At 34.3% G+C, this 25,821-nt stretch overlaps 1 protein-coding gene across 1 annotated transcript in view; it reads left to right on the top strand.

The window, feature by feature from the left end:
* Positions 1 to 25,821, top strand: part of ETNK1 (ethanolamine kinase 1) — a 66,996-nt gene that overhangs the window by 17,384 nt on the left and 23,791 nt on the right. Inside the window, exons 2-4 of the mRNA XM_019452226.2 lie at positions 1,611 to 1,870; positions 13,925 to 14,065; positions 17,054 to 17,196. Of these exons, the coding sequence (XP_019307771.1) occupies positions 1,611 to 1,870; positions 13,925 to 14,065; positions 17,054 to 17,196 (544 nt within the window). The remainder of the gene's footprint in view (positions 1 to 1,610; positions 1,871 to 13,924; positions 14,066 to 17,053; positions 17,197 to 25,821) is intronic.

Genomic DNA, 25,821 nt, shown 5'->3' with positions numbered 1-25,821 from the left:
AACTAGTTGGGGTGACTGGGTGGTTCAGTCAGTTGAGCATCCAACTTCAGCTCAGGTCATGATCTTGTGGTCTGTGAGTTCAAGCCCCAAGTTGGGTTCTGTGCTGATAGCCTGGAGCCTGGAGCCTGCTTTGGATTCTGTGTCTCCTTTTTTCTCTGCCCCTACCCTGCTCATGCTCGCTCTCTCTCTCAAAAATAAGTAAACATAAAAAAAAAACTAAAACAAAAAACCTAGTTAGCTGTGTATTATATTAACTTCAGTAAACAGTTCCAGATTTTCACCTGAAGATATAAGCCTTTTCAGATGTCATTTATCATTACAATAATCTTATTGAAATAGAAAGGTTTACATTTTTTTCTCAGGCATTAACTAAATATGTGTACATTTAAAACTTATCCTTTGGCTCTTTTTCCTGTTATTTTTGACAGTTTTCTTGGAAAAAAATGTCCTTAACTCTTGCTTACACTTTGACTTTTATCTCTTGTCCCTTTATTCCACCTGAGAGCATCCAGAAGCTTTGAGCAAATAGAAAAATTAGTTTTCGTATCAAATAAGAGGAAAATAAAAATTGCAGTTTTTGAATAGACTTGAACTAACACTGCTAATCATCTGTTTGCCTTTTAAATGTACCATTTGTGCTCAGATACAAAAAAGAACTTGACATACTTGACATAAGCTCTTGAAAAGTCCCAAAAGTCCCTTTTGGAAAATATTGTGGAAGTTTCTACTTAACCTCTCATTTCCTCTCATTAAGGTTGTACTTCTCTTTGTGGCCACAGTATTTAAGTTTAAAAAGTTATAACCTAAATGCTTACAACAACTTCTAACGCATGTTGTGTTAAGTAACCTTTTAAAATTGGCATTTAAAATTCATTTTTTATAAGTTGGAGATTTACCATAATGTGTAACGTATGGTAGATTTATATTTGTATATTTAAACTTGTGAACATTATTATTATTTAAACATTTTTGTATCTTAGGGAGAGAGCTCGAGTGAGCAGGGGAGAGGGACAGAGAGAGAGAGCAAATCTTAAGTAGGCTCTGTACTGAGCGTGGACATGAGGTTTGATCTCACGACTGAGGTTATGACCTGAGCTGAAACCAAGAGTTGGATGCTTAACCAACTGAGCCATCCAGGCACCCCCTAAACTTGTGAATATTATTAAAGACCTTTATACGTTAAATGCCATGCTGAAAGAGGGCAGTGTCTCTGTTTTCAGAGAGTTTCCGGACTATTAGGCATAGGAGATTGTATGTGTATACACACATTTATAGTGATTGCAGTACAAGGTATACTTTGAGATACAATAGCATCAAAACATTGCATAGAAGTACTAGAGATTGAATAATTAATGCTTTTGGATCAAGAGAAAAGACTAATGTTATGGGAATTAAGGGCAACATATTAAGCGGTAGCGTTCCTTTTTATTTAAATCTAGAATTAAAATTATAGACCTGTTTGGCAAAATTGTATTTAAAAGTTTTTTTTTTATGTTAAAAAGTAGATGTTTCAGTTATTTTCAAGTTATCTGCTATTTCATTTGTTAATGAAGTGTATAATTGGTTTTTCACTCATTTTTTTCTTTCTTCTTTTTTTTTTCCTTTGGCAGCTTTTCACAGATGGAATCACAAATAAACTTATTGGCTGTTACGTGAGTAATACAATGGAGGATGTAGTCCTGGTGCGAATTTATGGCAATAAGACTGAGCTGTTAGTTGATCGAGATGAGGAAGTGAAGAGTTTCCGAGTGTTGCAGGCTCATGGCTGTGCACCACAACTCTACTGTACCTTCAATAATGGACTGTGCTATGAATTTATACAGGGAGAAGCATTGGATCCAAAGCATGTCTGCAACCCTGCCATTTTCAGGTATATTTACTTTCTCTAAATTTTTCTTTCTGATGATTAAGAGTGTTAAGTGCACTAAGGAGTTACATTTATATTTTAAATGTTTATTTATTTATTTTGAGAGAGAGAGAGACAGAGGGAGAGAGAGAACCCCAAGCAGGGTCCGTGCTCAACGTGGAGCCCAATGAACCATGAGATCATGACCTGAGCTGAAATCAAGAGTCAGATGCTTAACCAACTGAGCCACCCAGGTGCCCCAGGAAATATTTTTTAAATATTTAAAAGGCAATTGCCTTTTCTTTGAGCAATTATTTGGTTAATTTAGAAACTTCTTTAGTTTGGACTCTGTCTTTGCTGAAGAAGAAAAAAAATCCTTTCTGTCTGCCATCTCGTTATTGACTCTTTGCAAAAGAAAGGACTCTAACGTGTGGTTTTGGATTAACCTGCTACAGAGTGTCAAGGCTTCCCCTTAATTTTTTAAAGTAGTGCGTGGATTAAAGCATCACACATTTCTTATTACTAACTTTTGTAACTCAGTTGGTCATATTTTCAGAGATTTTGCTTACTAAGATGCTTTTAATTCTGTTAACGTTATATTACTTTTTAATTCATTGTATTATGTTTTCTATGACGATAACGTCTTGCATATGCTTGATCATTTTTCTAAAATTGCTGTCTTTTAGAGTTCTCTTTCTTTTAAAAACTAGCAAATGAGCTTGATTTGAAAACTGCAAATTCATTCATAGTTTAAACCAGAAGTTCTCAGACATTTTGGTCTAAAGATCCCTTAACAGCTCTTAAAGGTTATTGAGGACCCAAAGAGGTTTTGTGAGTTACATCTATCAATATTTACCATGTTAGAAATTAAAACAACTTTTTTTTAATTCAGGAATCTCACTTGCACATTGTTAGCTATCAGTGTGATAACATTATCACACCACTTCATGTAGCTTCTTGAAAACTATACCGTATACTCATGAGAGAGTGAAAAAGGTAAATAATATCTTATCAAAGTAGTTTTAACTGTATAAACTTGAAAGGGTTTTGAGGTTCCAGGGATCCTGGGTCATATTTTAAGAGTTGCTATGTTTTTGTTTTTTTTTTTTTTTTTTAATTTTTTTTTTTTTCAACATTTTTTTATTCATTTTTGGGACAGAGAGAGACAGAGCATGAACGGGGAGGGGCAGAGAGAGAGGGAGACACAGAATCGGAAACAGGCTCCAGGCTCCGAGCCATCAGCCCAGAGCCTGACGCGGGGCTCGAACTCACGGACCGCGAGATCGTGACCTGGCTGAAGTCGGACGCTTAACCGACTGCGCCACCCAGGCGCCCCAAGAGTTGCTATGTTAACACAGTGATGAAAATGGAATGGACCAGTATTTATGAATTTTATAACTATTTCAAATAATATTTAAAAATATTTTGGTATAGAAATCTATTCAAACTCCAGTTTTTAACAAGATAGAGTCTCCCCCCTTACATGAGTATAATGTTTAGTATGTATTTTTTTAGGTTTTAAGTAATCTCTGCATTCAACATGGTGCTCCAACCTACAGCCTTGAAATCAAGAGTCATACACTCCTCTGACTAAGCCATCCAGGCTCCCCTGTTTAGAATTTATTGAAGGACCCCAATTAATAGATAATGTCTTTTTTCATTTGTGTTACATTTTTTGTTGTGTTTAGGTTTGTGCGTGCATGTGTATGAAATTTATTTATAAACCCTTAAGCTTGTTCACAGTGTCTGAAGTATATCAATATAACAGGATTAAAGGTGATTAGATGCATAAATTAGGCCAAAGGAAAAGCTGGAGTTAGATTCAGATACAAAAAGTATATCCCATAATGTTCTCTTCTCCATAGAGAAGGGCCATCTTACTAGTAACTAAAGCAAGGAGGAAAATAATGAGTCCTTGTCCAAGAGATTTAAGAAGAAAGTTGCTTAAAGCTAATACAACTTTAACTGGTATAGCAGTCTTTTTTTTTTTAATGTTTTTTTATTTTTGAGAGAGAGAGCATGAGCAGGGAAGGGGTAAAGAGAGAGAGGGGGACAGAGGGTCTGAAGCAGACTCTGTGCTGACAGCGGTGAGCACGATGCAGGGCTTGAACCCATGGACTCACAAACCGTGAGATCATGACCTGAACCAAATTGGATGCTGAACCAACTGAGCCACCCAGGCACCCCACTGGTGTAGCATTCTTTTTTTTTTTTTTTTTAATGTTTTTATTTATTTCTGAGAGAGAGAGACAGACAGGCAGAGTGCAAGTGGGGGAGGGGCAGAGAGCAAGGGAGACAGAATCTGAAGCAGGCTTCAGTCTCTGAGATGCACAGAGCCCGACATTGGGGTCACACTCAAGAACTGTGAGATCATGACCAGAGCCAAAGTTGGACACTTAACCAATTGAGCCACCCAGGCGCCCCTGGTGTTGCCGTCTTAACTGCCTTAATGTTGATATTCCTAAACTATCTTTAACACACTGAATTTAAACTTTTTGTTGAACTATTGGCAGTGGGTACTGTCTGTTGGTCAGAAGTACATATTCAGAAGATTTCTCACTTCTCTTTATTCTATAATCTCATGATGGAAAGTAGATGCTCAGGACAGTTTTTTTCCTGAGTGATCGTGGAAAGTTACAGAATCAAAAGTCATGTGAAATTTTTTTTTTTTTTTTAAATATTTATATTTGAGAGAGAGGGAGACACAGAATCTGAAGCAGGTCCAGGCTCCAAGCTGTCAACACAGAACTTGATGCGGGGCTCAAAACCATGAACTGGGAGATTATGTCCTGAGCTGAAGTCGGATGCTTACTGACTGAGCCACCCAGGTGCCCCAAAAGCCATGTGAAATTCTATATATGGCATTATACCTCTGCCACTATGAATATACAGTGGAATAAGACTGCTTCAGCTTTATGAGCTATGTGAAATTGGGCATAGTACTTAAACATTTTGTGCCTCAGTTTTCCTACCTAAAAAATGCGAATAATGATAGTACCTATTTCTAAGGGGTTGTTGTAAGGATTAAAGTTGTAGTGTATGTAAAAAGTCTAGAACAATGCCTGGCATGTATTAAACACTATGTAATATGTTAGCTTTTATAATTACAATTTTTTTCCTCAAGACTTTTCACATTTTAACTTATGGAGAGCTTTTAAGAACTTAGACATTAATTGAAGTATTAAATACTAATCAATTAACTTTATTATGCTTTTAGAAACATTTTTTGAATTTTAAATTTCATAGACTTTTTTTTTTTTTTTTTGCTCTTGTGTACTATTATAACATTATATATTGTTCCTTAAGGTGTGAGGTGTATGCAAACAGCATGTAGATGTAGCATAGCAAGTAATCATTGTCGCTAACCCCCCCCCCCCCCCCCCCACTTGTTTGTGATAGACAATACTAACCAGTCTTGGAACTCTTTCCTCATAAACATGGGAGATTTCAGAATCTTTCTCAACTAAGCGATTTTAGGTACTTAATACTCATGAGTAGTCCCTTGTTTTAGTTTTTATTTTAGCTTTCTTGAAGAGACCATTTTACATTAAAAAGATTTTATTTTTATATTTTTAAAGTTTATTTATTTTGGAGGGAAGAGAGAGAGAGAGGGAGGGAGAATGAGCAGAGGAGGGGCAGAGATTGCTGGAGAGAGAATCCTAAACAGGTTCTGCACTCTCAGTGCAGAGCTCCAAGTGGGTCTCAAACTCATGAATTGTGAGATTATGACATGAGCTGAAACCAAGAGTTGGATTCTTAACCAACTGAGCCACCCAGCCGTCCCTGAAGATTTTATTTTTAACTAATATTTTTAAAAAAGATAGAGTAATGGGTAATAGAGTAACAGGTATGTTATAATTTTTGTTAATTGGAGAAATGATATATTAAAGTGATGATGGTGGCTAATATTGATACAACACTTAATATGAACTGGACACTGTTCTGAACACCTTATGTATATGCATTTTTTAAAATATATTTTTTAATTAAGTAAATTGTATGCATGATGGGGGGCTTGAACTCATGACCCCAAGGTCAGGAGTTGCACACTCCACTGACTGAACCTGCCAGGCACCCCAAAACACCTTAAGTGTATTAATAAAGTCAACTCACAATAATCCTAGGGAATAGATAATATTAAAATCCATTTTGATAGGTGAGAAAAGTAAGATTTTAAGTAATTAGTCATGTGACTAGTACAAGTACATCCCAGAAGATAATGAGTAACTTAATCTTTTTACTTACTCACCGAGAAAAGAACATAAAATGTAAAGGAAAATAGTAAGGCCTTTATTACTCCAACTATTACAAGTAAAGTGAAAAAGATTCAAGAAGAAAATAAGTGCAGCTTCCCCCATTTATTGATTTGTGATCATTGTCTATAATTAAATCATTGCTGTTAAGCTTATTATAGAATTTCTGTTTTAAAGGGAAAGCTTTTCATAATTGTAATCTTAAGTAGAAAGATGGAAAATTACAGTTTTTGATCAAGAATACTGAATTTCTGTTAAGGCTCATTTTGGTATTTGATGCCATGTCATAAAAATGTTTGCATTAAATCAACTACATGACATTCTGAAAAAGACCAAACGATGGAGACACTAAAAAAATCAGTGGTTGCTAAGGGTTAGTAGGGAAGGAGGAATGAATAGGTGAAACAGAATTTTTAGGGCAGTGAAAATGTCTGCATGATACTTTAATGGTGGATACCTGTCATAAATTTGCTCAAAGCCATAGAAAGTACAACACCAAGTGTGTACCCATATGTAAACTATGGACTTTGGGTGATAACAATATGCCAGTATGGGTTCTTCAGTTGTAACAAATGTACCACTTTGGTAGAGGATGTTGATACTGAAGGAGGTGATGTTTCTGTCAGTGTAGGGGGCATTTGGGAAATGTCTGAACCTTCCTCTCAGATTTGCTGTGAACCTAAAACTGCTCTAAAAAAAAAGTCTATATAGAAGCCTTTTCCTGTACTTTCAGTTAGATCTACTTAGAATATGTATGATACTAATGCAGGTATATATACATTTCATTAAAAAAAAAACCCATGCTGTTAGAGACCAAATAGCACGCGCGCGCGTGCGCTCTCTCTCTCTCTCTCTCTATATATATATATATGTATTTTTTTTAATGTCTATTTTTAAGAGAGGGAAAGAGAGAGAGAGCGCGCACTTGTGGGGGAGGTGCAGAGTGGGAGACACACAATCCCAAGCAGGCTCCAGGCTCTGAGCTGTCAGCACAGAGCCTGACCTGGGACTTCAACTCACGAACTGTGAGATCATGACCTGAGCTGAAGTCAGATGTTTAACCGACTGAGCCACCCAGGTGCTCAATATATTTAATTAAGTTCTATGACACTTAGCTTGCAGTGAATGATATATTGAATTGACCTATAGTTTTTTCTTAAATGTTCATTTATTTATTGAGAAGAGAGCCCATGTGCACACCCATGTGTGCAGGGGATGGGCAGATGGAAAGAGAGAATCCCAAGCAGGCTCCATGCTCAGCGCAGAGCTTGACACGGGGCTCGATTTCACAACCATGAGATCATGACATGAGCCAAAATCAAGAGTGGGACACTCAGCCTGAGCCACCCAGGCACCCCCAGTTGACTCATATTTTTGAAAAAAAGAATGGAGGTTGAAAAAGAAAGCAAAAGAAGATAACAGGTAAGGATATGGCTAGTTGACACTGTAAGTAGTAACACTAGCTATTTACCTTTTTTCCTATTAAATTTATTTCAAGTTACAGTGTAATTCTTTTATGGTATGTATAAGTGTTCAGAAGGTTTTTTTTATTTCTTTCTCCTTTAAAATGTTTGTTTATTTTGAGAGGGAGCGTGCATGTGAGTGAGTGCAAGCAGGGGAAAGGCAGTGGGGAAAGAATCCCAAGTAAGCTCTGTGCTGTCAGTGCAGAGCCCAGCATTGGTCTTGATCTTACCATGAGCTGAGCTGAAATCAAGAGTCGGACTCTTAACCAACTGAGCTACCCAGGTACCCCCAGAAGGTTTTGTTAATTACTGTAAAACACAGAAAATATAAAAAGAAGAGTTAATTGAAAGAAGGTCATAGCTGAATTATAAATGATTTTAAAAGGGAATATGGTTTTTACTGGTTTCAAATATGTACAGTGGAATACTTTTTAAAAAAAATCGAGTAAGCAATTGAATAAATGATAATTCTGAAGCCCCAAGAAGAGGTTAGGGGTGTAAATTTGGGATGATTGATGTGCTTGTATTTAGCTTTTCTCCTTTAGAAAATGAATTTCATATATTTATGGTAAAAGGATTTGATTTATTAAATAAGACCTTATTACTAATTTCAGGTTAGGTGTCACATTTTGAGCTATTGTTATTAGGTAAGCTTGATATGCAGCTAACAGTCTGGACTGATTGATTAATCAGAGCTTCAGTAAGTTCTGATTGAGCCTTAGATCAAAGTCCAAGGTGCTGTCTTGGCTTTGGCTCCTTCAGGCATAGCTACTTGCCACTTGTGTATATTATGATTGTAATAGAGTATTTACTTTGAATATAAAAATTTGATACATATTTATGTTTAGTCTAGAGAAGGAAAAAGAATTCAGACAATCCCTTTTCTCCTAGTAATTTGCAGTGTGACGGACAATAATCTTGGAAAAAAGTAAGCTAAATAGTATACACAGAAAACAGAAAAGGTTTTCAAAAAAAAAGTACAGATAATTTACTGTGTATACTTGGGTAAATTCGGCAGTGTTTCACTGAGATATCATTTAAACTGAACCTTACAGGAAAAGGCAGAGCAGGGAAGAGGCTGTGAGAGAATGGTATGATAAAGACAAGTTGTACCAAGTTAATGCTTAACTAGTAATTCAGCTTATGGAAGTTTACCATGACATGTTTTATTTGAACTTTTCTAGCAAACAAGTATTGGAAAGACCTTCAGAAAATTTTTTAAAATTCACAGATGTTTGGGAATTTTCTCATCAGGTGTTTCTCTAATACTTTACTTGCCTCTTGCTAGGAATCCTGGCTATAGTTTAATTTAAAACCACTTGGGGGAGACTGGGTGATAGTTTGTTAAGCTCCAACTCCTGATTTCGTCTCAGGTCATGTCAAGGTTCATGAGTTCAAGCCCCTCTTTGGGCTCTGCACTGACAATGTGGAGCCTGCTTGGGATTCTCTCCCTCTCCCTCTCTCTGCCCCGCCCCTGCTCATTCTCTCTCTCTGAAAATAAAAACTTGAAAAAAAATATAAAAAAACCCACCCAGCAACAGACATCATGGGAAAAATGCAGTTTAAAATCAATTATTGCACATTTATCAAAATGCATAACCAAAAAACACTTCCAATGTTGTATGTATTGTAGCAGAACTGGTACATTGTACATTGTGGGTTATACGTGATATTGGTAATGTTCTCTTGGAAATCAGTAGGGCAATATATAATCATAAAATAAAGTTATATAGTATGTTTCTATCATGACAACTCTTACAGTCAGGTATAACCAAGGCATATAAACACAAATTAATGTACTATTATTGAAATCATAATTTTGGATATTGTCTAAAATAATGCAGAATGGCTGATGCAGGCCTAAGAGGAAAAAATTCACTTAATAGATGAACTTTGCTACAATCACACAATAATTTGCTTATGTGAAAACCCAAAGGGAGTATGTAAAAATGAAACAAGCTCTATTGGAGTGGTAAGATTAGAGATTACTTTTCAATTAAAAAAATTCCTGTTATTGTTATAATACTCTTAATTTTTTGAAAGCTTACAAGAGTGGGAGCAATTAGTATTATTGAATATTTAAGAAGTTCTCCGAAGCCTTGAAATTTTCAAATGTTTTGTTTTACTGAGTGTGGGGTTTTAAAGTAGCATTTGCCTTGATATTAGTGCAGGGAAGCCTTACTTAACTGAGACCAGGTAGAAGAAGGACCAATCTATGACAGTGAAAATCAGAAATCTTGAGGTAATTTTTGATTACTTTGTTATATATACAAATAAAAATTCATGGTTTAGGGGTGTCTGGGTGGCCCAGTTAAGCACCCGACTCGATTTTGTCTCAGGTTCGTGGATTCAGGCACATTGGTGCTCTAGGCTGACAATGTGGAGCCTGCTTGGGATTCTCTCTCTCTCTCTTTCTACCCCTCCCCTGCCTGTATGCGCATATGCTCTCTCAAAAAAAACCCAAAACATCATGGTTTATTAAGTAAGTAGTGCAGAATTACATTATTGAAGAGATTTTTTTGTAGTTTTTTTGTCTTTTGTATGTAAAATTTACTAAGAGAAAATAACTGAATTGCTCTAATCAAGTCTTGTTAAGAACTGTATAACCATTTAATTTATTTAATTAAAAATTTTTTTTTGGTGGAGGTGCTGGCCAGTAAAAAGGTATATAACATTTGCCCTCTTTATTATTTTTAAAGTATACTGTTAAGTAGTATTAAGTACATTCCCATTGTTTTGCATCCAGCCTCCACAGTTATTTTCATCTTATAATACTAAAGTTTTATATGCATTAAACAGCAACTTTCCAATTCTCCCCTACCCCCAACCTTGGCAGCCATCATTCTACTTTCTATCTGTATGAATTTGACTGCCTTAGATACCTCATGTAAGTCGAATCACACTTTTGTCTGTTGATTGGCTTATTGCACTTAGTAGGGTGTCTTCAAGGTTCACCTGTCTTGTAGTATGTGTCAGAATTTCCTTCCTTTTTAAGTCAAATACTCCATTTTATGTATGTATTGCATTTTGTTTATCCTCTCATCCATGGATGGACATTTGGGTTGCTTCTACCTTTTTTTTTCTTTCTCCCCCCAATAATTTTGTTTTTTTTATTAGGAATCTGACACTTAGAAATGAAATGATTTGCTTATTTAAGTTCAGACCGAAAGTAACAGTGGCAGAGTCAGAATGAAAATCCAGCTAATTCAATGTAGTGTTCTGGTGGGGGGGTATCTATAGTGAGAAAGGCTTGGCTTTTGCATCATGCAATCTTCCAAATCCTGGCTCAGCCCGTTACCCACCTTTCTGTCAGAAAATTTGAAGGCACTCAAAATTAATAGGTGCTTTCTCTTCTAGTAGCTCTTCATGTTTAACAAATTCCCTTAAATTCTAAGAGCCCCTTGGGTAACATTTTATTCAGTTTTGAAGTATTTACTGTAGAATTGTCATTTCAGTCACTCTCAGCTGAATAATTGATAATTGGATAACTTCTGAGACTACATTTTGTATTTTGTAAATCAGGGTTTTGTACAAACTTTGGGGTAAAACTATGAAAAATGACACTACTATTCACTTATTTTAAAAAACCACAGCAAATAAAATTTGTCCGTGTTAAATACGTGTTCTACTATGTGATCCTTCTCCTGAATCACTGGTCTCATTTGTTCAGTAAACATTTCTAGAACGTAAGGTTTGGTTGACATAGATTGCCCTTTGAGTTTATGTAACATGGATTGTACCTTTCTTCAAGCCTTTTGTTCCCGGCTTTCCTCTTTAAAGTTTTAAAATCAGTTCTTAATGGGCTTAAGATGTATGTGTCACATACACACGTGCATGTGTAAGTATATAGGTATGTATGTGTATGTGTATATATACAAAACTTTCCTTGTTTTGGTTTTGTTTTCTGACTTTTCCATCAAGTTTCTTGGTGCTTAAAGTACCATATATGCATTTGGGCCTACCTTTATATGTATGTATGTGTATGTGTGTGTGTATGTGTGTATATATATATGTGTGTGTGTGTGAGAGAGATTGGCTAAAACTAGATTTTTTGTGTGTGTATATTCATATAGACATGAATACATATATATATATATATTTTTGTGTGTGTATATTCATATAGACATGAATACATATATATATATATTATATATATATATATAATATATATATATATGGTCTGGGGGAAGGTCAGTCAAGCAATACTTACTTAATTTATGTAAAGCAATGTTTGCTGATTTGAGAGAGATGAACCAAGGCGCACATATTTTGTGTAATGTATTAGGTAATCTAATATTTTGGTAATATATTAGGACTCTTGATAATTGGAAAATTCAAACTGACTTAAAGAAGGAGGGATTTATTGGTGCATATAGCTGAGGATACTGAGTTCAACCATGGGTGGATCCAGGGACTGTTAACATTGTCATTAGGGTAGTATCACGTTTTTCTTTTATTCTGTGTTAGCTTTATAGTCTTACAAGTTTTCTTAAGAGTGGCAGTAATAGGGGTACCTGGCTGGCTTGGTCATTAGAGCATGTGACTCTTGATCTTTGGGTTGTATGGTTGGGCTCCATGTTGGGTATAGAGATTATTTAAAAATAAAACCTTAAAAAAAAAAGATGGCAATTATTATTATTAACAATTACAGGCCTATCTAATCAGTTTAGCAGTGGTGGGAGGAGGGCAGGGAGCAGGGGAGTTCTTCTTTTTCTAATAGTTTCAACCAGTCAGAAGCATCAGCGAAAATTCCCTTTGGCTTAGTTTGAATAATATGCTCAGAACCAATCATCATGGAACAAATATGAAAGGATGGAATGCTCTGGGCAATTCTGTGTCATATTCTAACTCCTAAAATTAGTGCTACAGATGTGATACAGGGTTAGGATTGAGGTCAGCTCTATATGAACCACATGAACTAAAAGTGAAGGGAATGGAGATTTCTTCAAAAGAAAATCAGAACTCTTTTATTACTAGAAACTAGGTACATAAGAATATTCACCTTACTATAAAAATATAATAAAACTGTGTATTTAATCACAGTACTACAGTGCTAGAGTATTGTATGCTTTAATGCAGCGGTTTTCAAACACTTTTGCATATCAGAGTCCTCTGAGAAACTTAAATATCTTGATGCCCTGGCTGTACTACAATTAAATCAGAATTTTTAAGGGTAATACCTTGGCATTTATTTATTTATGTATGTATGTGTGTATGTTTCTGAAGTTTGATTCCAGTATAGGGCCAGGCTGTGGAATTGGAGCATTATATCAGTGTTTCTCAAACTTTACAGTGTATTGCGATCACCTGGAGATCTTGTTTATTTATTTATTTATTTATTTATTTTTAATTTTTTTTTTTTTAACGTTTTATTTATTTTTGAGACAGGGAGAGACAGAGCATGAACAGGGGAGGGTCAGAGAGAGAGAGACACAGAATCTGAAACAGGCTCCAGGCTCTGAGCTGTCAGCACAGAGCCCGACGCGGGGCTCAAACTCACGGACCGCGAGATCATGACCTGAGCCGAAGTCGGACACTTAACCGACTGAGCCACCCAGGCGCCCCTGGAGATCTTGTTTAAAATGAGAGTGCAGGGTCCCACCCTCAGAGATTGTGATTCAGTAGATCTGAGGTGGGGCATCAGACATTCCAGATGGCGCTATGTCATAGCTCCTAAAACTTGTACTTTGAAGAGCATTACATTAGATTGTGAGCATCTTCAAAATTAGCCAGTTTTAAGTTCTTACTATTAAGTCATTACTTACTATTAAGTCATTTTTCCCACCTGCTAGTCTTTATAGGCTGTTTGGTAACTTAACTTGTTTTGCATGCTTATTCTTATATTAGCGTTTGCTCTTCTAGGTTCTACAGATAAAAAGATAGCATGGATACACATATACATAGCTTCAAATTATTTTGTTGAATGGAGAAGATTGATTCTGACATCAAAAGACCTTTTTTTTTTTTAAAAGTTTATTTAAACAGCGCAATTTAAATGTATTGCTGATTAATGTCTAATATGAGCCTTGAAATCATTTATAATTTTTTGTTGTTCTGCTGGTCCTAACCATTGTTTGTGGAATCAGAATAGACCACTTACTTCTAGACACTCAACCCCTTTTGGATATAACATTTATTCACTGTATCAATTGTAGGTGTTTTTTTCCTACTGATGCTTTAATCATTTGTTTGCCTCTCCTTCTGAGAGTTGCCTTGACAAATTAATTTTGACTCTTACATAAGATAAAAATGAAATCCTGTTCTAAAATAAATGCATACTAGTTATTTTAGTTTACCCACGAGTAGACATAAAACCTATGATACTTAACATTTTCTTTTTATGCTGTTTTGTCTTAAAACAGACTCATAGCACGTCAGCTTGCTAAAATCCATGCTATCCATGCACACAATGGCTGGATTCCCAAATCCAATCTATGGCTAAAGATGGGAAAATATTTCTCTCTCATTCCTACAGGATTTGCAGATGAAGACCTTAATAAAAGGTAAAATTACTTTTACATTTGAAATTGTTTTACCTTGTTTTGCTATACATAATAGGGTTTTAGAGGTAGCTTACAAGGTTTCTGTGTATAAAATCTGGCTTGGTTGCTCTCGTAGTATTTGATTAAATTAGCATTGCTTCATCTGACTCTCAAGATGGCACTACAGGAGTGTAACTGCCTTTCTCGCCCAGCCAACTCAAGAACAAAAAAGACAATCTACACAATCCTGGGAAGTGGGTAGTAGGTAGATGGTAGAGATGACCAGTCAAGAAACAAATATAGAAACATTTATTTGGAAGAAGGATAGAGTAATGATAGCTCTAAAGGGGTACTTTTTGCATAGAATGAGTTGGCCATGGAGCCCTTTTTTAAAGAATTCTTTTTGTTAAAAGCTGTTTTAAATAGGCGGAGAAATTTACATTTATTACTACAGTGTAGTAATACTGGAGTGTGAAAAAGTTTGCATTATCTTAGTTTACTGAGAATTTAAGCCCCAGGTAATAAGGTTGAAAATTCAATTACTTGAGTCTTTTGAGAGGGGTGGGGGGGGGGGGGCGGTTGGCGGTTAGGGAGAGGCGGAGAGAATCCCAAGCAGGCTCCATGCCTCAGTGCAGAGCCTGATGTGGGGTTTGATCTCAAAACTATGAGATCATGATCTGAGCTGATATCAAGAGTTGGACGCTTAACTGACTGGGCAACCCAGGTGCCCCTCAATTACTGGAGTCTTACTTGGCTTTTGTAAAACTGACTCCCTAGGTTCAAAAAGTAAGGCACTTTATTATATTTTATATAAAAACACTTGTAAATTAGTATTTGGAATCTAAGTTATATGAACACATTTTTATACAGTGTGATTAATACTAGTATAAAAATTAGGAATTTTATTTTCCCCTTTATATCTATTCAGGAATTTTTCATTTTAAGGACAGTAGAGGCAGGCAGGACCTATAGAGCTTTCCTTCTTTCTGTTTACTTTTTATAATTCATTACAGAAAAATGACTATTGTTCTGGTGAGTTGGGTTATTTCACAGATTAGTTTGATTCACTCAGTGTATGTGTTTTTATTTGCAGGTAGTTTGTCAGACTTTGATAGGGACAGTATACCCTTTTACTCGGGTTAGGCAAACATCTGTAAATGTGTCCAGTATGCTAGATATTCAGGAAGTGACAGCAGAAACCCCCACAAAATCCTCTTTTGAAATAACTATTTTATTGAAAAATTTGGGGGAATGTCACTTAAAAATAACGAAGTAGATGGCAATGGTGAATGTAAGATTTTCTTGACTTTATAAGATAATGCAGTGTTCGGAGGCAGCATAGTATTGTGTGGATTAAGAGTACAAGATTCTGGAGTCCAGATTGCCTACGGTGAAGCCTTAATTCTGCCATATAACAGTTCTGCTGTGTAACTTTGGGCAGAACTGTTGCAGTTCTGTTACCTGGAACTGTTACCTGTTCCTCGTCTGTAAAATGGAAATAATGAGTAGTATGTTTACCTTTTAAGGTTTTTATGGGGATTGAGATAGTATATGCAAAATACATAGATACTGTATACATAGATAATACGCAACTAAAACATTAAAAACAAAGTATGAGAAGTATGTTTCATATTTTTTTGGTTCCTTTTTGTTTGTATATGATTGTAATTATCACGTTCAATCCTTTGAGTTTTAGTTATTTCTATTCAACACTATAGATTTTACATAGTTTCTTGAACAATTACACCGTCTTCAAAAGAGCATGCATGTAAGGGTTACTTTTGGAATCTGTGTAGAGAAGAATGGCAGTAGTGGGAAAATGCAGGAATCACTTGAATAGATAGATTCATTAAAATTAAATTAATTGATAGAGAGTCTATTATAAAATGGAAAAGTAAGAGAGTAGTTTGAGAGACTGTAAAGGAAGAATGAAGAAAACTTGGCTTAAAGTGTTAAGGAAAGAGAAAGTGTAAACAGCAATTTTGTAAGCCAGATGGTACCCTGGAAGAGTTAGTGGTAGCATTCTATTTTTGTTTCGTTTTATTTTTATCAAGTGAATATAAATATAGCATAATGGTACAGAAGAGTGAGTGTAGGATTCAAAAGCCATAATCTGTAGTCCTGCTTGCCACCCTAGCTACCCTACTTCCTAGTTTCACTACTCAGACCATTTCTGTAATAGATAATGGGAGTATTCTACAATATGATTATCACAGATAATATCTGATGATTATCATATAATTTATTTGGTTTATCAATAGTGGATCATGCCTGTTGACTTTGATAGGTAAAGTTAGCATTCACCCTTCTAAACTTGAAATAGATGTTTTAGTTCTTTAATAAACTGTCTTTATAACTTTATTATTTTAAAAAAAAAATTTTTTTTAATGTTTATTTATTTTTGAGACAGAGAGAGACAGAACATGAACGGGGGAGGGGCAGAGAGAGAGGGAGACACAGAATCGGAAGCAGGCTTCAGGCTCTGAGCCATCAACCCAGAGCCCGACGCGGGGCTCGAACTCATGGACCGCGAGATCGTGACCTGAGCTGAAGTCGGACGCTTAACCGACTGAGCCACCCAGGCTCCCCTGTCTTTATAACTTTAAATAATGTACTTAAACCTCTTTTTATTGAACTCTTTGTGTCTTAGAGATAAATGTAAAACATTTAGAATTAGAGCTTAGTAAATGTTAGCTATTAAGTATATGTATATATGTTATGTATTCCTTTCCTCCCCCAATTTTATAGTAATTGATTTTTTTACTTTTCTACTTTCCTTTTTACTTGCTTAGGTTTTTTTTTTTTTTTTTTTTTTTTTAATTCATATTGAGTTCATTGTAAAGATTTTCCTTTATTCCAACTTTTAGAATAATTGGCTTATTTTAACTCAGGAATCTGTGGTATTGAATGGAAAGAATTTATTAAAAATAGATTTTAATCTTTAATTAAACTTGAAAAAGTCATTAATATAAACAGGATGTAATTTCTTTTTTGTTTTTAAACTTAAAGGTTTTTAAGTGATATCCCAAGCTCTCAGATTCTTCAGGAAGAAATGACTTGGATGAAGGAGATTCTTTCCAACCTGGGGTCACCTGTTGTGCTTTGCCATAATGACCTATTGTGTAAGAATATAATCTACAATGAGAAACAAGGTAGGTATCTGACTTTAGCAGTAAGTAAAGTTGATTTCTTTGATGTTCTTAATGGTCCTTTGATCTTTGTATCAGTAAATAAATTTAATTCAGATGTTAGGATTAAAAACATTCATGAAGTCTTTACTTTCTTTTAGGTTAAAAAGTCATGGTAACTCTGCTAAATTAGGAATATATTCTTTATATAGTTGTATAAAATACATTTCTTAGAAAGCTTGTGGTTCTTGTTAAGAATTAAATGAAAAATGATAAAATGATTTTGTTTATAAATTTAACTGTAAAACCTATTTGGTAATTTATGGTTTGAAAATGTACCTGCTTGTAATGGGAGTTATTGAAAAGCCAACTGACATTGCACTGCTTTTAATAAATACATAATTTTCTCAGTGTTGGGGAGGACAGCAGTATTAGAAACAAATTTGTCTCCAGGTTCTCTATTACCTCTTTATTCTGATTTGTTAGATATTTTGATGCTAAGGAGAGAGCTACATATGGAGGAAATGTTATTTGTACTTGCTGGAATTTGTACCTACTCAAGTAATAATCAAGAAACTTTGGTAAATAGTTTTAACATTTTTGAGGTATAGACAGTGATACTTTTTGGTGAAATGTTTTTCTGTGATTGTTTATATCTTGTTGTATTCAAATTCTCTGTTTCCATATTTAAGATACTCTTGGTTGTATTATATTATTGGATAAAGTGGTTTGAGGTTTGGTTGCTAAAGCATAGATTTCCCTTTAGTAATAAGTTGAAATTAAAAAATATAATTTTGGCTGAAGGTTTAGTATTAATCCAGAAAGTCTGAAACTCTGACCCTTGCATTTTAAAGGAAATCAGTTTTGAGAGTAGTCATTATAGTTGGAAGATTATTTTAAGTCAAAAGTGTTTTTGTGAAGATGCTAAAGTCAAAGAATTCTGATTAAATGGTCATAATTCTATTAAATTGCTATTTATGACCATTCTTATTAGATTGTAAGTTGAGACTGTTCTAATGGAAAGGTTATTAATATTTGTAACTGCCTTTAGCTTGAAGAAAGTCAACCAAAGAGCACTGTCAAGGATGGTAGACTGAAGCACATATTTTCAAAAACGTGTCTGAGTATCTGTTATATTTTATATTTTTATCTGGATTAGAGATTCTATTTTTAAATGCAGTGAGCTAACATCTTTAGTTTGAATGTCTTGAAGTTTTGGTGTAGAAATATTTAAAAAAAAAACTTAAGGTATACCCTAAAACATGAAGTACTTGACAGTGTCCTTCATTATATATTGTCCATTTATTACATATAATTGTCATTTGTCATGTATATACTGCATTATTACTAGTAACCAAATCTCAATGCCATTTGTGAGACATGAGTACTAGTTTTACATTAAACAATGTGTTAGCTTTTTAGTTCAGTGCAAGACCAAATAACACATTTTATAATGGAATTTCAAGTGAGGGACTTCATCTTACTTTTGAAGTGGACACTCAGCTTTATTTTTAACTGCAAGTTAATCAAAGAGAATCTGTTATTTCCTGTGGAATATAGTTTTAACTTTTCATATTTTTATTTTATAAGTTTCTTTTGCATATTCATTTCACAGAACAATCTTGTTTATGAAACTAAAATACAAGGGACCAAAAAAATCAGATTACTTTGTCTTAGGCATTAAAAAAATGCATTTTTACTTTTTTATTTAATCAGTTGCCTATCTAAACTATTGGATCAGTGATATGAAAAGTTCTCATTTTTCAAACAAAATCTTTATGCTTCAGTTTGACTCCTATGTTGTCATTTGTTTATTTTACCAAGAGTTACCTAATTTTTCTTCCCTACACAGAAAGAATGAATTTCACAGTTCAACAAATGTAATTATTTTGATCTATTTTTCCTCTCTTCAGAAAGTCTATTGTGTACCATTTGTTTCTTCTTGTCTTTGTGGTTATATTTTGTGTGTTAGTTATGGATATGTTCTGTTATTTTTCCTTACCAGTGGTTTTAACAGTGTCTGTTAGGAAGGCAAGTTTGGACTTTATGGCATCCATTAAAAAAAAAAGTCAATTGCTATGTGATTAGTTGATACATAGTATTAAGCAAATAGGGTTGGAATGTTGTTCAGTAGAATCTAAAGGTCATGAAAGTGTGGCATGAGGTTTGTTCTGTGTATTATTATCTGTTTCAAATTAGGAGCTAATGGTTTTGAAGTAATATGACTGTATGACATATTTACCTTTATAAGGAGGAGATACCTACCATGCCTCGTGCTTAAAAAATTGTAAAATTCTATACATTTAGTTAATGTAATTAGCAAACAATTAAACTAGCATTAATTTTTACAGCCACAGTCTTAAGGAGGATAATTAAAATTAGAAATAGGGATGGCAAAAGTTCTTTATCTTAACTAGTTACCTTGTTATGGTATCTAAAAGCCCAAGTGTGAAGTCTTTTGAGATTAAAATAATTTCTACATAGAATAAGTGATTAAGCTGCATATCCTATCATAGGTGTGTTTAATTTGTTACCATTTTTTAAGTCATTCATGTGATTTGAGCTCAGGACTTAAGTGTTTTGTACCCACTTATGAGATATAAATATGTAAACATAATAAGATGAAAGCCAAGGGACTGGCTTTGACATCATCAAGCTTAGTATCTCTAGTATGTTTCAGACCTTTAATTTCTCAGAAGTGCAGATTTTAGTTATTAAACTTCATGAATTGATACTGGATCATCTTGAAGTTTCCACATGTATTTTTTCACCATAATACTTTAGATTTTGTATATTGTCACTGGATTAAACATTTCTAAGTCATTTTTTTTAAAGTTAATTTATTTTGAGAGAGAGAGGGAAGAAGGAGCAGAGAGAGAGAATCTCAAGCAAGCTCTGCGCTGTCAGTACAGAGCCCGATGAGGGCTTGGAACTCATGAACTGTGAGATAATGACCTCAGCGCAAATCAAGAGTCGGACACTTAACCCGATGAGCCACCCAGGCGCCCCTAAGTAACTCTTAAAAGTAGATGTGTTAAAGCTTAGTTACAACTAAGAGAAGTTGGAAAGGGTATAGATGTTGGAACCAAGCACACTTAGGTTCACACCCCTGCTCAGTCACATACAGAAGTAGGTGGTATTAGACACATTGTTTTATCTCTCTCTCTCTTTTAAAATTTTATTGTTAAGTAATTTTTGTGTCCAAAATGGAGCTCTAATTTACAATCCCGAGATCTAGAATTGCATGCTGTACTGACTTAGCTAGCCAGGTGTCCCCATTTTATCTATTTATGAAATGTTTATATTTGAACTTAACTATCTGCACCAGAATCACCCAGGGTATTTGGGAAAAATGGATGTTTCTGAGTCTCATTTAAGACTAATTGAACAAGAATTTCTGTAGTTGGGCTTAAGAATCTGCATGTTAAATGGGTTTCCAGGCAGTGTTATACTTCTGATAGCCTAGAAATTTAATTTGCCTTATTCCTAACTTATTTCTAACATCTACTTAATATGTTTCCTGGAAAGATTTTAGATCATGCATACAAGTGTATAGCATTGGAGTAGGTACCTAGCAGCTCCCAGCTATTGCTGTTATAATAGGGGTTGGCAAACTTTTTCTGTAAGGTGTAGATAGTACATTTCAGGCTTTGTGTACCAGATAGTCTCCTTTGCAGTGTAGCTCTAACAGAGCCATAGATAATACATCAATAAATGTGTGTGACTGTGTTCCAGTAAAACTATTTACAAAACCAGACAGTGGGTTGCATTTGGCCTGAGCATATGTAGTTTGCCAACCCCTTTATTATATTTATAGGATGCATTTTACAAAATGTATTTGATTCTGAAAAAGAGTGGTTGCTGTAAGCTAGTGGTTGTGTCTTGTAAATAGGGTAATTATGGCTCATAGATGTGAGATGACAATTCACTTTGTCTTTAGGTGCAGCTTACAGATTTTGTCTTAACTGTAACTTGAGTAAAGTTTAAAAATGTATATATGTATGTGTGTATGTATACATAAGTACATATTTATACACACACAGGATGATGAGCACCCTGCAGTTCATAGGCTTTTTGTACCTGTGAATGTTAACAGGAGATAGTAGGCATCACAGGAAGAAACACTGCCTCTACCTGTTCTCACCATGTCAGTTGACAGGACTCAGGAACATGGGAGAAGAGTGAGCTTCCTTTCTGAAGTTGATGGTAACTATCAAGATTTTTGAAATGTTAGGCAGTGCCAGGAATTAGGTGGTTGGTAAACAGCGGCCCATTCCTTGCCTTCAGTGAAATGACATCTTAAAAAGGTAAGGAAAGAATACTTAATGATGATAAAATTTATTACATGATAAGAAAACCCAATAGCAGTGGTTCTTGTTCCAGAACTAAGACTTACCAGTTGTATTTTATATTAATCATTAATTTAAAAAAATTTATATGAAGTAGAACAAGTTGTAATATTGCTTATTGACTAACCCACTTTAATTCTAATATTTTAATTTCAGCTAACTCTTTAACTGCTATTTTAGAAGTAATTGCTAAAGCTTTTCAGTATGTTTTCTCATGTCTGATGCTCTGTTTATTGGTGGCTGTTTCATTTATTCTCCCCCATTTCTTCATAAAAGCTCATATAAAGATCTAATATAGAACTTTAAATTTCAGTGATGGCAATCATTGATTATTTCTCTGTGAAGTACAGGAAGCTGATTTACAGCTGTTTAAAGAAATACAAATGAATGGAAGAAAAAGGAATCTTTTCCTGGGAATTATGGTGTAAACCAGGTTTTTCTTTAGAGTTTTACACAATGTAAAGAGAAAAAGGATGAGGCACCATTCTCAGTCATTTGATTGACTCTAAATCTTACCCAGTGTATTATTATTTGTGAAAGATACTGTGGTTTGGTTGTTTCTTTGGTATTTTAATGACATAGAGTTTTGTTGTTGTTGGTTTTATTTTAAAATTTAAGTAAATACAAATTTATTTTTGTATTTGGTAACCTGTATTTTCCAGGGTGGAGTTTTTAATGAAAGATAGTGTTAACCTTGTTTTAACTTGTATTCTGGATTACTATTTAGCATAAAATATCCTTAAATCAGTAAAAAGCTTAAATGCACTGTAAAAGCCTGAACTATTAAGGAAGAGCTGCCTAAAATAATTACTAGATAAGTGTGTTTTTCTTTACTCATACATTCATTCCCACTGTATGTTCAATCATATACTTGGATAAGAAGGTCAGAAATGCCATGCTTCGTTCGTTCTTAGTGTTTCATGCTTATTGCTTCTCCCCCATCTCCCATTTAAACGTATGTTAATCGTTGTGTCTCAGCATTCTCTGCCAAACCTTTGTTTATAAGCATTTGAATACTTACTGTGTGCTAGAGATTGCTCTGTGGATTGCGTGATGAAAGATGAAGGGACCTATTGTCCTTCCAGGAAGCCATATGCCATGTAGTGGAGGAGTCAGATCATGAAACAGATATTTACATTCAGAATGATGAGCGCCATGGTGAAGGTGTACACAGGTACTACTGGACGCCAGAGTGAGGGATGAAGGGAAAGTTTCTCAGAGCAGAATATTCCCTTTTTCTGTAAAAGAGAAGAAGCATTTTGCTAACAGTAGGAAATCATGGTTATTTTTCTCTTTGTTCTCTTTCTGCCTTACCTAACACTGCAGAGCAAGTAGAGTGAGTTGAAAAGATTTTCAGGTTCTCATATTGGTTGTTTTGCTTTTTATTTTTATCCCTTTCCCCTTAGCAAAATAAAGGTATCCAAACAAATGTAGCATGTGAATTATATAGCCTTAGTTAATGAACTAAATTTTTTGATTTCAAAGGACTTTAAAATTTGGCTGTTTTCAGCCATACTGAGATTTGAACAGTTAAACCGAGTAATGTATGGATTTTATTACTCTCAAGCCATACAAAAAATAAAGTCATAAAAAGAAACATAGTTTTTGAAAATCCAGGTTATAATTTTATTCATTAATCTTATGTTTTACCCATTATGTGCAGTGTGCCTTATTATATAAAGATCAATGATACATGGTCTTAGGCCTTAAAGCAGTGCTGCTTTGTTTTTTTAGAGGTCAGGGATCCCTTTTAGAATCTGGAAGATTGAGATTGCCTTCAGAAAATGAACATACACATAAGATTTTATAAAAACTTTGAGGGAGTAGTCTCATTTTTTTTCCCTACCCTTGAAACTCCAATTACAAATTCGTGTCTTAAAGAATTAACAAGATAGTCATGCCCTGTGAACTATTAATTATTAATAGTGATGTGGATGTTTCTCTAAATAATTGGTAATTTTAGACATCAGAAATTAAATTTATATAAGAAAAAAGTTCAGTATATTTTCTGTTGTTAGGAAAGCATTTCCTAGTAATTTGATTTTTCTGGCACCCAAAATAAGTGAAGTAGGCCTCTTTAATTTTATTTTGTTGCAGAATATTAAATTTAAGGTTGAGTTCCACTTTGTTTGCAATAGTTTGAAAAAAGAATAGTTAATGCAGATTTTTAAAAAAAATTTTTTTTCCTTTTAAGCTTTGTGTGTTGTAAAATGTGAGTTTGCCAAATTTTCTTCATCTGCTACAGATTAGGTATGCCATTGTTGCTGCCATGTGGCGGCGCACCCCGTGCTTCTTAAACGCACTGACTGGAGGTTTATCGCATCACTTGTTCACATGCACGGAGCCTGGTAACAGCCTCATCTGTATCTTGTTAGCTTCATTTTCTTATTTTTTAAATTTCATTATTTATAAACTCAACATTGCATTTAAAAATAAAGGCTAGTTTTAATGAATTAATGCTACTACAAACAGTCATTGCTAAAATTTTCATACTGAAACAGATTTTAACTTTTGTTAAAATGATCTATGTCTTATTTAAATTGTATTTGTAAGCAGGGATTTTTACCTGCCATTTTAACTATATTTGCCAAATTCTAATATAATTTTGAAAATTGAAATTGAAGCTTTTGTTTATGTGGCAAAAGTAAGCTTCAGGACTGGGCTGTGTATTTTTATTGGCATGTAAGAGTTAACATGAGCTCTACAAGAATTTGTGTCTAAAGAGTTAAAGCAATCAACAGCTGCAATTAAAAAAATATGTATAAAACTGTTTGGTTGGCTCAGTTGTGCGACTTGTCGAATCTTCTTGAATCCTGATTTCTTAAAGGCTGGGTGGATAGGTATATCCAAAATCATTGGGTTTAGTCTCTTCATCTATTGACAGTTTTATTTAGAGAATTCATCTTAATCTTTTTAAACTATCGGTTTTTTTTCCTCCTAAAAGTAATGTTTAATGTAAAGAATTTAAAATACAAGGGAAAAAGGTCACTTGTCTATCACCTGTAATGAAACCAGTTGAAACATACTGTTTTGGTTAATTTCCATTCATCTTTTTTTCTCCTGTGCATTATATGTTCTTTCCCTATCTCTAGGCATAGTTTAATAATTTGAATCACTGTGTTTACTATTTTGTATCTTTTTTTCATGTAGCATTTCATGTAATTCTCCTGGTCATCAAATAATTTTTGAAAATTAAAATTTTTTTTCATGGCTGAAGAGTATTTTATTGTGATGGTGGAATTCACCCTCTTATTACCAGTGTTACCCAGAACAAACTTTAAAACATGTTCTCCCTCCCCATTCTGCAATTTAGTAAAGTGATTTGATTAACTTTAAGACTTTCTGTGGGATAGTTTTTTGAATTCAAGATTATAATACTTGTGGTGGTTCAAAGCAGTGATTCATTGTAGTCACCAACATTTTAGAACCTTATATTTATTTTGTCAGTATGCATATAGATTTTAATTAACTGGGCTTTGATATTCTGATGATGCTCACTTAATTTATTCTAGACCTGACTAGTACTTATACAAGTTTAGGATTAATATATTAAATGCTGCTACATTAGACTTTTTTTTTGCTTTTATGTAAAATATGCCATTTGCCATGATATTTTTGTGTCATGTAATTCTTTTTCTGAGTTTGAATATGATCAACATATACCCCTAAATTAAACATACATATCCATATCAAGATAGTATCATTCAAAGCTCTTTTATTTGGGAAATTCCAGAGTGTGTGGACCAGGAGTTTGTTTTGTTACTTCAGTTTGATGTTTAAAAGACAGTGTAACTAAGGCATATGCTATGCATTTTCTCAATATAAGCCTCTTAGAAACTGTTCTTACAACCATCTCTGTGCGTGTATCCATTTTAACTGTATGGCTCCTTAAGCCTTTGAGTTTGTGATGCCTGGTGTCGACAGTGACCCATTTTGATTTTTTTTTTTTTAATTTCTTTAGCTCTTTCTCTCTTTCAAAAACTTTCTCTCGTCTCTCTTTTAAAAAGACCTGTATCTTTGAGACAAACCCTCTATTATACTTAGTACTCAAAAATGAAAGTTCCTGAGCAGGAGTATTTCCCCAGGACAGGCAGACTTTGCCTTTTATCTTGGGAGAAATGTAATGAAATACACATATATATTTAGCATTAATTTAGAATAGGAATTTAGCTTATATAAAAATCTCTCAAATTAAAAAAAGTTCACACGCAACTATTCCTTTGTTCTTTTTAAAAGATAAAACAACCAACTTAATGCTGCTCAGGTATTCTATTGTAAATTTTAGTTATGTAGCATTCCT

Source organism: Panthera pardus, unplaced genomic scaffold (assembly GCF_024362965.1).
Source record: "Panthera pardus isolate Hobbes unplaced genomic scaffold, ASM2436296v1 HiC_scaffold_6, whole genome shotgun sequence".
Lineage (NCBI taxonomy): Eukaryota > Metazoa > Chordata > Mammalia > Carnivora > Felidae > Panthera > Panthera pardus.
The sequence above is the reverse complement of the archived record's forward strand: the minus strand, read 5'-3'. Positions and strand labels throughout refer to the sequence as shown.